General features: G+C 46.0%; 1 protein-coding gene and 1 pseudogene across 2 annotated transcripts in view; both read right to left on the bottom strand.

Moving 5' to 3' along the window:
• O-fut1 (O-fucosyltransferase 1) overlaps positions 1-14,968 on the bottom strand; it is a 167,604-nt gene that overhangs the window by 113,455 nt on the left and 39,181 nt on the right. For both annotated transcript variants that reach the window (XM_050168402.3, XM_050168400.3), the window contains exon 3: positions 4,556-4,679. In XM_050168402.3, the coding sequence (XP_050024359.1) occupies positions 4,556-4,679 (124 nt within the window). The remainder of the gene's footprint in view (positions 1-4,555; positions 4,680-14,968) is intronic.
• LOC140215517 (tigger transposable element-derived protein 4-like) lies at positions 423-1,946 on the bottom strand (annotated as a pseudogene).

Raw genomic sequence — 14,968 nt, forward strand, 5'->3', positions numbered from 1 at the left:
GAGGTGATTTGAGCCCTTGGGGGCAGTAGAAGGCACGCATTCATTTTTTCGGACTTCCCAGTTTTCCGGACGTTTTCGCGGCCCCTAGGGGGTCTGAAAAATTGGATGCTGACTGTATGCACTTTTTTTTTTTGTGTGCAGGCTGGCCAAAAAAATGCAGTGAAAATAAGACAATGTTGACCAATTATCTGGACATTTTTCACTCATAATGGGTACACAAGTGAGAAACCAAGCAAGTTGCAAAATTCCAAGGTGAAGGACAATTTTTTGAAATAATATATTGCTATGCATCTGACTACTACAGTCGACTCCCGTTAATACGAAGTTCACGGGGACCGCTAAAAACTTCGAACTAAACGAACTTCCAATTAAGCACAAAGCACAAAAACAGCACTTTATTGGTAGCGAAATTGAGTATTTTCCCTAAGAAAAATAGTCGTATTTTCCCTAAGAAAAATAGTCGGTCATCTTGCTCTGTTTCTTCTTGCCGAATCGCGCTGCTGAAAGCAAGTTCTGCAGGCTGTAGATGTGGCAGAACGCTTCTTCCGCGTTACCTTCAGTGGCAAAGAAGCGCTCCGCAAGAGCAAGGCCCACAGCTGCATCGGCAGCCTTAGGTGGCGGCTCGTCTTCAACGTCATAGTCGCTTTGCTGGGGCCGAATAATCTCCACAATCTCTTTATCCGTTAGTGCACCGCACGTTTCGACTGCCTTGTCTACGGCGACGTAATCTTCAAAATTGACGTCCCCGAGAGCATCACCAAAATCAGTGCTGTCAAGCTCGCTTGTTGACGCTTCCTCCGATGAAATTGCAGAGGCATTCTCCGAAGAAGCTGTCACAAAACCGCAAGCCCTGAAGCAGTTTGCGATTGTTTCTTGCTTCACACGATCCCATGCTCGCGCCAACATGTCAATGGCACTGAGCAGGCTCACCTCGTATTTTGCGGAATTATTCATGCACAAAATCATGCGCTCGAGGACGTGCCGCCTGTACAGGACCTTAACATTCTTGATGATGCCTTGGTCCATTGGCTGCAAAACAGCTGTTGTGTTTGCAGGCACAAATGCGAGGCGTATTGCACTTAAGGCTGGCACATTCACGTGAGCACTGCAGTGATCCACAAGGAACAACACCTTGCGGTTCGAAGAAGCAAACTTGCGGTCCAATTTCGTTATCCAGCTCTTGAAGATATCGGCCGTCATCCACGCTTTCTTGTTCGACTCATAGTCCACAGGCAGCGCCTTTATGCCTTTAAAACACCTCGGCTTGGCGGCTTTCCCGATCACAAGTAAGCGACATCGTTCCGTGCCAGTCATGTTTGCCGCGATCAGCACCGACACCCTCTCCTTGCTGCGTTTGCCCCCAGCACAGTCGTCGTCCTTGAATGTCAGGGTATTCTCTGGTAGAAGCCGATAGAAGAGTGCAGTCTCATCTGCATCGAAGATGTCTTGCGGTCTGTATTCGCCGAGATATTCACGTAGCTTTCCGTCCTTCCACGTGGCACATGTTTCCTGGTTAACGGACACTGTTTCACCACACACGCTCTCAAAGACCAGGTCATGGCGATCTTTAAAGCGCGTCAGCCATCCATCTGACGAAACGAAGTCATCGATCCCCAACATTGTTGCAAGCGTTCGGGCTTTCATTGCACGATGTCTCCGCTGAGAGGAAGTTTGTTGCTCCGGGCCTCCCTAATCCAAACCAGCAGAGCCTTCTCCAACTCTGGGTAAGCGCCGGTGCGCATTCGTTTCCGAGACGTCTTGAACTTGTCGTTCTCAAATGCATCCATTATTGTGCGCTTGTTCTAGATGTAGTTTGAGAGCGTGTTCGGCTTCATCCCGTACTTCCGCGCTATGTCTTGTTTAGCGGCACCTCCTTTTTCAACTTCCTTCAAAACCTCGACTTTCGTTGCCAGGTCGAGCGTACGATAAGAGCCACGGTTTGCCATGGCTATCAACTGTGAAGAGTAGGATCACCCGCGGAACAACCTAGCGAACGAGCTCCACGCACAAAGGCCCTCAACCAACACACCCCACAGCACACGCATAGAATAAAGAAGCACACGCCTCGACATACGCTGCGCGCGCCGCACGCTGCAAGCCTAATCTCGCACAATCTCGCCACAGCCAGTATGCAGCGCTGCGTGCACCTATGGCATCCGCGTGGCCTCCGCCATCAGCTCCGGCGATGCGCGGCAGCCGCTTCGCCGCCGGAGCTGATCGCAGAGGCTATGGCAGCTGTAGCAATGAATAATCGCGCCGCTCCAAGAAGGGCGGCGTTGCGGACGGCTGCGGTGACGAAGACACCAACACATTACATGGAGCTGTTGCAGCACTTGCAAAAATTGCACATTCTACCAAAGAATGACGGTCACCTCGAGGATCCCGGCTGAAAATTAACTTCCAACTAAACAATATTACTGGATGAGGGCTTCAATTTATCGAGCGATTCCTTCCATAGGATTACATGCAAAACTGACAGGACCAGCACCACTTCTAATTAACCAAAAATTCCAATTAAGCGGCTTCGAATCATCGGGAGTCGACTGTACCTACATAATGCTACAATCAGCTGAATGAGAACCTTTCCTTTCAGATGCAGAAATCACAAAATCATCTTTTGGCAGCAACGGAATGTGTGGATTGCGCTTTGCCGCAGTTTGGCATGAAAGATGAAGCAGTCCTAGCTCTTTACTTGGCACTACAACACACCACATGGCTTGTTGAAATTTCCACCTTATTCTCACACAGACACTCTACTGCCATGAGGTAAGCAATGGTAGACAGGCACACACACTGGTACAAATAATGAACAGAAAGAATCTACGTCTTCAATGGACAAACTTGCGCCTAAAAGCAACTCCGGTAATTTCTTTAGATGTACTGTTCTGTGTTGTACGCTCTCCTAGGCATATTGTTGAACATGATGAGACAACAGATATATGAACAAAACAGATGCATTGAAAGTCCGTGTCTGTTTAAAGTGATACACAATTGTGAACTTACTAGTGGCATATCGTTCACAGTCATGTCAAGTTACTCCGAGCATTTGCGTAATGAGAATTAGTTTGCTAATTAGGTTCACCTATGTTAAATTTTTCATTATTCCCCTAAGGTCATAAGTCCTCTCTAGAAAAAGTGAGTGTGTTAAGACACCAGCTGAAGTTGTTTCAACAATGTTATCTTTAACATGGTTTTTCTTTGTGAAGAAAGTGTGTGGGATAAAAAAATGGCATCAAATGCACTTGCGCTCTAAAATAACAAAGCTTGCATCCCCATCAAAAAAAAAAGCTATCAGCCCCTGGATTCAGGCAGCCTTTCTTGTCAAGATGGAACGACACCATGGTCGCAGAAGATTAACGATAGGCAGGCACTCAAAGTCAAAGGAAACACTGTGGTTCACTTTTATTTGCAGGGCAACATTCCAGGTGTGAAAACAAGCAGTCATGCAGCTATGTTTTCATATATCACATGCTTTCTTCTAAGACCACGAAAGAGTGCCACATAAGAGATAACCTCGCAGAGACATCATTGGCTGTTGCTGAACATGACCTACAACTTCTCCTACAAATTTTTCCAGACCATAACATTGAAGCTGTGTAAAACAGAAGTTTTTGCTTGAGCAAGTAGGCCAGCAGCCATTATTTTTGCACTGTCAGCCAGCAGGCAATAGAAGTTGAGTCAGGGATTACAAGCGTATGCTCAGCTGGTTGTGGCTCATCACAAGTAACACATCGGACTGTGACATAACAAGTATAGAAGCAAATACACCTACTGTGCTTCCAAAGCCTTATCAATAAACCTCACAAATCATCCCAACCTTCTGACTGAATTATTTCAGTAGCAGTGATGCACCCGTACAGCTGGATTTGCAGCTTGTACACTTGCCACATCCCAAGATGAGTCAATTTCTGCATCGGGGAAATGCAAAATGTGTTCGTAAGACAAAAATTCAAGCAGATATTGCCACCCTGGAGTAAAAGCCAAGAAAATGGCTGCTAGCAGAGCAGTGTAATGATGCCTAACCATAAATTCATTTTTTCAGACTGTTAAACTTTTTGGAAATACCAATGACCTCATTTGAAACCGAAAAATCAGCCCTCTAATTTCATAATTCAGAATCACATGCAAGTTCACCATCTTTAGGTAATGCAGGGATTAAAATGCTTTTTACATAATAAGATTATTAGAGATTATTCAATAACTTCCAAAGCCCTGATAAAGCCTGCTCAAGGACTACAGAAATATCATGCTGAACAGTTGAAAACATTCTTCAGCAATGCACGTATGTGTATTAACTGTTCAAAAACAAAAAAAGACAAATAAAAGGACTTAGTGAGTGTACCAACCACGAATAACCTCCCTGACCAGCATCAACCCCCAAAATTTGATAACTAGATTTTATTAACTTGCAGACTGCACCAACCAAAGATGAAACTCGAGGATTTTATGCACTTCACTACATTTAAGAGAATTTAAAGCCTTGAAGAAAATTGCACTTTAACATTCAGGGGTCATCAACAGCCACTTACATATCCAGGGCAGCAGCACTACTCACCAGTGCGGTTTCCTGGAGGCCAAATGGAGGGTGCCAGATCTTTCATGAACCGCTCCATGATGATCACCCGGTGGTACTTGGTGAGCGGTTCCACCTTGAAGTATGTGTCAAAGGGCACCTGCACCTGGAAGGTCACCAAGGCACACAAAGACCCCAAGGTACACGTCAGCAGGAAACATGCATTCTGTTCACATGGCACTTCCTCTATCCACATGTCCTCCTACAGTGGCATCACAAAGTTGACCAGGGGGGGTATTCTGTAAGAGTCCACCTAGTGGACTGTCCATCTCAACTGCCGCTGATTGGCTGGGGCCGCTCGTCTCCTCCTCACTCGTACAGCTCCATCCAATCAGCAAATCAGCAGCAGCCGAAATGGACAGTCCACTAGGTGGACTCTTATAGAATACCCCTCTAGGAATAAGTACAATGTAACAATACACTAACAATGCAGTAGTAATGCTTAACGAAGTGAGAGATTGAGCTAGTTGGTATTCCATGAGCAAATTTTTCTAGTGCACAGGAACAATGTACAAAAAAATGGAAAAGACAAACATAAGGACAAGGTGTTTGTCTTTCCCACTTTGTGTTCGTGGTTTCTGCACACTGAAAAAGTTCAGACATCGGGAAGTGCTTGTAAAGAGATGTTCACTGCATCTACATAGGCTTCTCAAAAAAATGTATTGCGATAAATTTGTACTTCTGGGAAAACGTTGAATTCACTGTTTTTGCATTAACTGCCTTCTGGTTGCTTTGTTGTTGTATTTTGTGGGGATGTGCGACTCTCATGCGTCCCCTGATATGTTGTTTTTCCGCATAGCTCCCATCTCCTGTAATCCGGCTTCGCCACGTGGCCTGGTGCACGCGGCGGTCGGTGTGGTTGCAGCGCAGTACGAGAGATGGCGCGAGTGTTGTGCTGCTAACGCCACCTAACGGCGGGGTTAGTTGGGCGCGGAAAGGTGAGAAGGCGCTTTCCCTTTGGCTCGAGATCAGCAAGCAGCGCGGACGTGCCGCGCTGCTTCTGCTTCTGCGAGACCGTCTCGCGAGAGCTCGTTCGAACGCGACACCGTTCGCGTGACCGTACGCGCAAACGACCAGGCGTTGGGATCCAGCATGGGGCAAACATATTCGCTCGCTATCCGGTCGCGGTGAGTCCGACTTCCGCGATTTGTCGCGCGCCCACCAGCATGTTTTGGGGATAGCAACTCGGCTAGCACGCATTGATCTATGAAAGGTGCAATAAATGCCCTTGTGATTGTTTGCACTACTGTGTTGTCGTTCCTTTGTCCCAAGAGCACGGTTGAGAACCCCACAATTTATGTGAGGCACTGTCCTTATTTCTTGTAATATTTGTGTACTGGAAGTGATTGCTTTTCTTTAGTTCCCCCTTTCATTATTGTTTCACGAAGGTCCTTTAAAAATTACGTTCTTTCGTTTTAAGTGTCAAAATCACAATATGATTTGTCTTCTTATGATATGACTAATAAAAATCGGGCCCTCGGTTTCCTTTCTTCTCATTCAATATGAATATGAGACGCCATAGTGGGGGACTCCAGAAGTTTCGACCATCCGGGGATCTTTCACATGCCCCCAATGCACTGGACATGGGCATTTTTGCATTTCATCACCATCGAAATGCAATTGCCACAGCCAGGATTTAATCACGCGACCTCGTGCTTAGCAGCGCATCACCTTAGCTGCTAAGCCACCGCGACAGGCCTAAAGGGGAGGCGTGGGCCACAATGGGTTGCACTGTTCAGTGTGGATTTGTAAACACTGCTGCTTATATGAATGCTTGTAAAAACAGAGTTAAAAACAGGGCTCAACAAGAAGACACAAGACAATGCACTGTCTTTTTATTTGGTACCGTTTTTAGCACTGTTTGTTTTTTCCAAGTCACGCACCACCACTGTTATATCAAAATGCAGCCTTGGCTGGGGATTCAATCCTGCGATCTCGTGCTTAGCAGTGCAACACCATAGCCACTGAGCCATCGCAGTGGGTACAAAGGTCCTTTAAGAACCTGTATAAGTATATGGATAAATAAACAAATATTAAATTATGTTTAGTCAGCTGCCCTTTGACAATTACAGTCGAGCCCACTTATAACAATATTCAAGTGCCACGAAAATTCCGTTGTTATAACTGGGTTGCATGAAAAAATCAAAATAGGGGGACGGCAGAGCTGATGTGAGAAAACTATATAGGCGGGGAGGCCAGTGCCCCTACCCACCACCTTCCTCCGCCCAGCTGCTGATTGTGTTCAGTCGTTTAACTGCTTCCTGGGCGCTCCAATCGCGTGTAACAAGCCACAGCTGTCAGTGTTAAACAATGGCACTGCTATAACAACTGCAAACTATAACTGCATGGATGGCAAGCGATATGCGAGCACCACTGAGGCATTGTTTTGGTGGCCCCAAAAGGGGCCTTTTAAAAATTGTGAGAAGGCTGCCGTAGCAGCCTGTCAGCTCGAAAAATCCAGAAGAAACGCCGAGGAGAGATCGCCACAAGCATCTCACCACATACTTCTCAGTGGCTTGCACGAGAAAAGCCTATGTCCCTCAGCCATGCATGCTTTGCGCGAAGCTTGCCGACATCATTCTCCAAGGCATCCAAGTGCTCCACGTAGTGCAGTGGAAAATTCCTTGCGAAAACTAAGCCCCGGAGGTAGTGAATCATCTACCAGGCTTCATGTGAGGACAACATTGAGGCAGCCTGCCTTACCACATCCTCGCTGCCGTCGTCGCCGTTGCTATCTGATGCAAGCATGTTTGCAACAATCGTCTCATCGGTTAGAAGCACTTAGTATCCAAATTTATAGCCGTGCACTTCTTTCCACCAGCAACGTCGTGCATTGCCGATGATCAGCAGGCAGATCAGCCATCATCCGTTTCAGTGGTGAGTCAAGCGAAGCTGAGAAACCATGTGGCCAGGAACGACTTCGACGCAACCAACAAGGACGAACACGAGCGATTAAGCTGTTCGCAGAACTGCGCTGAATAAGGAGCCAGCGAGCAACATGCAAGCAATCAGCTTGCGGTGCAGTTGGCACGATCCAGTCGTGTTTCAGAGGCTGGGGCAGTGTAGACCTATGGGCGCAGCCCGTTCGTGTTCGGAGGGGTGGAAGGGCGACTGGAGAGAGCCGCACGGAGATGGCTGGAAAATGTGCGCGTGGCAGCTGTTGGACCATTGTGCAGCGGCTCTAATTTCTCATTTTATTTTTTTATTTTCAAGGATTTTGCATTTACTACCTCTCGGCTCGGACACCCAGCAGCCAGATTTCATCATTATAACCGATAATGCGGCATCAGGGCATTGTAGTAAGCGGGTTATTTCACCATGAAAAACATACAAAAGTCAACAGTGCAGCAGGTTCTCATTGTTATAACCGATACATTGTTAAAACCGGTGTCATTATAAGTGAGTTCGATTGTAAAGGGACTGACAACCAATCTTTATGGTACCCATTTTTTTTAGTGCAGTTGAAAGCTTACCAGTCAGAGTTTCGAATCATGCAGTGGAACATTTTTTATTAGAATTTTCCTATCTGCAGTGAGGATGTAGTCATTCACTGTAGGCATGCTTCAAATAGTGATAGAAGAATGCGATAGCGACTAAACACCGACAATGATGGGAGGCAGACGACAAGCACGGATGTAGCTGAGAAAGTATCATTTTTTTTGTCTTTAATCCGACCAATTTTCCAGAGCTTCATGTTATCAAAAGTGTAAATTATTTCTACAATAATAGCTATGTGCTTTCGTGATCTCTTGTCCAACAGCTTTGGCCTAACAAGCCAAGAGTGTTTTTAGGCAAGCCAAGTTAAGTTCTCTAAAGTGAAATAATGCTTTTATACATGTGATACGCAGCTCAGCATGTTGCAGGAGCCATTCATGCGTTTTTGACTTCCGAAGCATGTCTTCTCTCAAAGACCTGACAATGCTGGAACAAATGATTTTAGGTCGCATGCATGCTCACAATCTCGCGCGCGTACAACAGAAATCATGTGCACTGCCATGCATGAGGGACGCGAGCACTGCTTGTTAGGGTGGAATCTTTTTACTTTGTAATTCGTATAGAATAACGCGCAAAAGCCTAATAATATACAAACTGTCATTTTAAGCAATAAGTATGGGGTACTTAATAACAGCCAATTTACATACAGTAATCTTATATACTGTATCAGAAGAACCAAGGCCAGTTCACACCACTTACTGGTTTTTGAGATTTTCTTCACCAGTTTAAAACTATAATGCCTGCTTAAATTGCAAACAGCACAGTCAATTCTGTCACTCTAAACTGGGGTCATTTCATTTCTCTCAACATCTCGCAACACACATTGGCCAGTTGTCAGCCCCTTTAAAGACAGTGCAAGCTTGTGCTAGTTTATATGTTAAATGTGCAGAGTCGTCCACTCATAAGGGAAACACACGAGCATGTGCCTGCCAAGAGAACAATTTGCACAGGCATGTCGAAAGCCAGAGGCAGCGCCTATGGCTTGTCATCTTCTAGTCTGGCAGCGTGCGCAAAGCCTCACCTGATACAGGTGCAGTAGCTTTGCTTGCATTGTGGTGCACAAACGCCCGTTTTAGAGCGCAGATTTTACGCACCTGTTCCTGCGGCAAACGCCAGCATAACCGAGCAAATGAGCACAGCAAAGAATGAAAGAGCGAACGCTGAGCACAGCGGGGGATGAAAGATGCAAGGAGGAACGCGGAGGAGAACGGTGCAGTGGGAACCATAAGGCAGAAAGCGGAGGAGGAGGGCAAGGCGAAAGCATGAGAAGAAAAGTGTAGTGTGGCGACAATGGCTACGAGATGGTGCCAGAATAGCACACCAGCGTGGGAGGTCTGCTGTGAATCGCACCCACGTGTCACCATGCACTGCCTATTGCAATCTCCAGATTATCGACGCAGTCACGCCACACTTCACACCGTTTGCAACATGCCGCATGAGACAGATCGTCCACGCCACCCAATATATTGCGAAATAAAAAAACGTATAGAGATGCACTCAAATTTCTCATTAGGGAGTATCGTAATCGTCGGTGAATTTTCGAGGCCACCTCTTCATACAGCGCCGAGTGTTTCAGGGCATGCGGCACAAAAAACTGCTTGAAATGGTAAACAAGTAGTCCGAGAATAACATTTTTTAATGCGTAAGCTTTACGGGGCTATTTCCCTCGGAAATCTATCTATCCGTCCGTCTGCGACACAATGTGCTCCATAGGTATACCTGGGGTCCTATGGGGGTATATACGAGAATGCCTTATGGATATCTACAACTGCTGATATTTATGAGTGTGGCTATAGTGAGCACTGAAGAGGTAGTAGTAATAATTAAGGTTAAAGACTAATAAGAGTAATTATGAAAAGGTTAATTAAATCCAAATAAGACTGTAAGACTAACGAAGGGCAAGAAGCCTAAGGAGATTAATTACTAATTAGTAATCAAACTACGAGGCTAACTAAAATTAATTTAGGTTTGTGATGACGAAGACGAACACCACGAAGTGAAGATGATGCACTGTCACGGTGCGGCATAATTAGATTCGGCGAAGCACTGATCAATGGTCGCCAAAAGGTCGTGGAAATAGAGACTGGCAAGCAAGACGGTTATTGCCAGCCACTCGGGCAAGCGGCCAAAAGAACTTGAAGGCAGGTTCAGAGATTATTGTCTTTTTGTCGTCGGTGCGACCGTGACGCCCCGACAGCTTTTTGTAGGGACCTCTGTATATTCTCTGCCACGGGCGTGCATTGAGAAGCTTACTAAGAAGGCGGGGGCGTGAATACTCAGAAATATGTGGTGTCTGTGCAATCCTGTGTCCACGAAGTACTGGCAGAGTATGTGGTGCCTCTGAGCAATCCCATGTCTATGAATTGCTGACAGCGTATATGTGCCGACAGCGCCATATGGCCGGCCACCGTCGTTTCTCCTGTGTTTGTGAACGAACAACAGAGGCCCACCATGGACTCAAGGGTATGTGTGTGGTGCAATACGAGAGCGCGACCTCTAAATGCAGGGGGAAAGCACCCATTCCCTCGCCCCCAATTAAGATGGTCGCGGCCAAGACCTTGCGAAGAGCCGGGATCCAATTGGGTGAACTTGATTGGATCGTCACGAATATCTGCCGTTCCCCAACACAGGGAACTAGGAAAAGGAGAATAACGAAGGTTTTAGACCGAGCTAAGCAGTCTAGAAGCTGAGCCTACAATCTGCTGAAAAGCGTCAAGGAGCTAGTGCCGTCCAGTATCTTCTGGGCCACGTAGCCGCATCTGAACTGCGAATTACTAGTTGACGTAAGAGACGACAAACCAACGTCTGCAACGAAGCTCACGGTAGTTCCCCTCAAGTTAGCTCAACCTGCTCGGGGGAGGACGTCAGACTTAGACTCCCGGGAATCCCAGCCCAGCAATCACATCCACTGCAACGAGATCGGCTTGCCAGCATTCTTCGGGAAAGCTCTGCCGTAGACTCCGTGCTTTATGGACTTGCTGCTGCTGCCCGGCCATGCGTATGCCATCATTTGTTTTCTTTTGAACTCTGTTTAGTTGACCACCGTTAAGTGTGTTTTGTATAGTGTTAATTTCTATATTTACTGTTAACTGTTCATTGTTTTTTTTTTTTCATCATTGATCTAGATTGAGTGCATGTGTGTTATACCCCTGTCACACTGGACATTTTAATGTCATTCGAATCGAATGGCATTAGCATCAAATGACATTATTCGGCTGCTACACAGCGATATTTAATGCCATTAGAATCGAATGACTTCTGCAATCGAATGAGTTCGAGAGACTCATTCGGCTTTGCAGTCGAAGCGAAATTATACTCTCCACCCCAGAGACAAGGCAAAATATGACATTGAGCCTTTGTCATGTCAGAAGCACTCGTGTAAAGAGGCAATTATTTTGCATTGTTTAAGGAATCTGTAATTTTAACTACACAAAGACTGTACGGCAGGCAGTCAAAAAACCTTTTCTCTCCACCTCAGTGGCGTGGCGGCCGTCGCTTTACTAGTCGGCCATACTGTAAACAATTGGGTGCCTTTGTGCGTGTGTTTTTGGCATCTCGAATGGCATCCGCATCTATTTGATGATCGAGCCTCTGTTTAGTATGCAATGCTCGCATGGAAAGCACACATCAACTAAACGCTTCACCTACTGCAATTGAGCATCATTGTTCAGCGCTGCCATGTCAGTCATATTGTTCGTCTGCAATTTATCGGCTATGGCTATTCAGCTGGTTAAGCCTTGTTTTGGCTTATAGTGGCCAGAGATTCTGGAATTAGAAGTTTTATATATTTGTTTTTTTCAGTGAAGCGACGCCCCAATATTTATATTAAAGTAAATAGATTGACTTTTCAGACATTCTACAAAATGCTTGGTCTACTTTTCTCGCTTTTTTTTGCAATGATCGCCATTGATATCATGACCGAATGACATTACCTTTTCCTGTGTAGCACCACCATGGGTCAAATGGCATTCGTTGCATCGAATGTCATTCATTCATGTCAGCATTACTGCAGAGATTCAGGCTAACTGCAGAAGGATTCCATGGCAAATTCCAGAATAGTAAACCACAACAATCAGAGACTCGTAAACAGTTTGCTTGCCGTTTGACAAATTATTTTGATAGATGGATGGAAATGGCAAACACAGAGAAGACGTATGAAGGAGTTGGGGAGCGCATTGTGATTGAGCAGTTCTGGACTTGTAGCCCAAAACTCAATGTTTTTCTTAAAGAACGTTCACTAAAACGTCTAGATGACTTTGCTGAATCTGCTGACCAATTTCTGGAAGCGCAAGGCTTGAGGAATTTAGGTAAAAATGAAGAAGAAACTCATAAAAGAGACAATGATGTAATCCAAGTTAGGTAAGGTGCGGTACCCAAGATACTTAGATGTTTCTCGTGCAACCGCGTCGGTCATCATGCCGTAGATTGTCGTGTAGGAGGGAATCGACCACAGGCGCATATCATGTGTCAGCACTGCAAGAGACAAGGACACCGCACAGAAGACTGCAGACTACAGAACCGAGAAAAGGCAGCAGGCGTGGTTTCCCTAAATGGTGGAAAGGCAGCATCATCGCAAGAATCGACCAAGGATACCCATGATACACTTGATGCGTCAAAAACCATGGTCTCGGACAACAAGGACGCGTTCGAGAAGACGAGACTATCACTGGGTCTTCCTGTAGCTGACAGAGAGATCAACGGAATACGAGTCTCGGTTCTTCGATATAGTGGAACTAACACAGCCTTGGTGAGACGAAGTTTGGTTCGGGAGCAAGAACTAACAGGAGAAACAGCGGCGGTTATCATGGTCGATAGCACGGTTAGGCGTTTACCTGAGGCCAGAATTCAAGTTTCTACTCCCTACTACTCCAGATGGCTGATAGTGAAGTGCGTAGATAAGCCGCTATATGATTTAATATTGGGCAATCTACCAGGGGTAAGAAGCGTGGATGACCCTAATATCAAGTGGAAGAGCAGCTGCACCGAAACGGGAAAAGCGAAAGAAAAATAGCAAGAGCACGATCCTAACATGGCAACACAAAAAATTAAGACTACGGAGGATAGTCCAGCAGTTTCGTCGGCGGTAGCTACAAGATCAAGTACAGAGCGAACGTTAAGGGCGTTGAAAGTACCTACAACCGAAGTACTTGCGGTGACGCCAACAGAATTTGTGGAAATGCAAAGAAAGGATGATTCCCTACAAGCCTGCTTTGAGAAGCAAGGAGAGTCAACGACAAATAAAAGAGGAAGAACCATTTTTGAATTCCAGAGGAAAAAATGGATTGTTGTACAGGAGATGCAAGTTTACCTCGGGCACAGAAGTGATGCAGTTGGTGGTTCCTAAATCACTATGACGGACGGTCTTGAATTTGGGACACGACAGCATCATGGCCGGGCACCAAGGCATAAAAAGAACGGTGGCTAGGATCACAGAAGAATTTTTCTGGCCAGGACTACAAAGCGAAGTAAAAAGATATATAAAATCCTGTGACATTTGCCAGCGGACGATACCAAAAGGACGAGTGAATCGAGTTCCACTTGGGAATATGCCAACCATTGATATGCCATTTGAGAGAGTAGTGATAGACATCGTAGGACCAATAAAGCCGGTATCAGCAAAAGGAAACCGCTATGTTCTCACGATGGTCGATATGGCGACAAGATATCCAGAAGCCATTGCCTTAAAAGGCATAGATTCAATTCAGGTTGCCGAAGCTCTAATAGAGATGTTCTCTAGGTGTCGTCTTCCCCGAGAAATTCTTAGTGACTGGGGATCCAACTTCACATCTGACCTGTTGCTCAGGTTGCTCTCGATAAAGCAATTGCTCACAAAGCCGTATCATCCTATGGCGAACAGCCTGGTAGAAAGATTTAATGGCACATTGAAGAACATGATAAAGAAGATGTGTCAAGAAAGACCTACGGATTGGGACCGTTACCTACCAGCATTATTGTTTGCTTACAGAGAAGTGCCACAAGCACGCCTGAATTTTTCACCGTTCGAGATGCTATATGGATGCACGGTTAGAGGTCCGTTAACTATCCTTAAGGAGATATGGGCAAATGAAGGACTCGACACTGAAGTCAAAACGACATACACCTACGTGACGCAAGGCGTCAACCTTCTATTTTTTGGCAGGTGACACAGACAGCCTGATACACCTCAGTGGTTGCCACTGTTTCGCACGAGCAGCTTGCCAGTTGGCATGGATTCTGAGAGCATCAGATAGGCTACTGCATGCACGACATATATCTCCCGCAGATAACAGCAGTGGGCATATTTTATGCCTCCATTTACTTTGGCAGTCAACGAAAGCACATTCAGGAGCCACAGAAGGAAAGTCCTTCATATTAGGTCCCCCGCTGGAAATGTGTAAGTTGTGAACGGTTTTCAGAACATCCTCAACTTGGGAAGTTGACACAGCAAAATTATTTATGTCTAGCGTACTGCATTCAACCGGTTTGCCAAATATGTACACTTGCACAGCCATGTCACTTTTCACATGCACAGACTTTCGGTTAAAAGGCACACATGCACCGTCACTTGTGCATAGCAGAGAGGCATCGTGGAACACGAGGTCACGGAACCCTTCCGCATCGATGCGATGCATCGCCCAGGACGGTGTCGGAAGGCACAGAGTTGATGCTGCGCAGAACATTTCTTCGAATGGTGACGAAGTGCAGAGGTCACTTGTCCCGATGACATCGCTGCTCTCGTTGACTTCGCTGTCGGTGTTCTGAGCTGCTGGTGTTTCCGCAGGGTTTGTATGGCAAGTCTACCGCCTTGACTGCTTGTGAGGATTCTTAATCTTCTTTGGCAGGTAACTTGGCGCTCCTTCAAAGATAGTTGGCAGAGCATCCTTGGCAAGTCCCGCTCTCCTGTTGCCCGACATCAGAATG

This window comes from Dermacentor andersoni, chromosome 1 (assembly GCF_023375885.2).
Source record: "Dermacentor andersoni chromosome 1, qqDerAnde1_hic_scaffold, whole genome shotgun sequence".
In the NCBI taxonomy this organism is placed as follows: Eukaryota; Metazoa; Arthropoda; class Arachnida; order Ixodida; family Ixodidae; genus Dermacentor; species Dermacentor andersoni.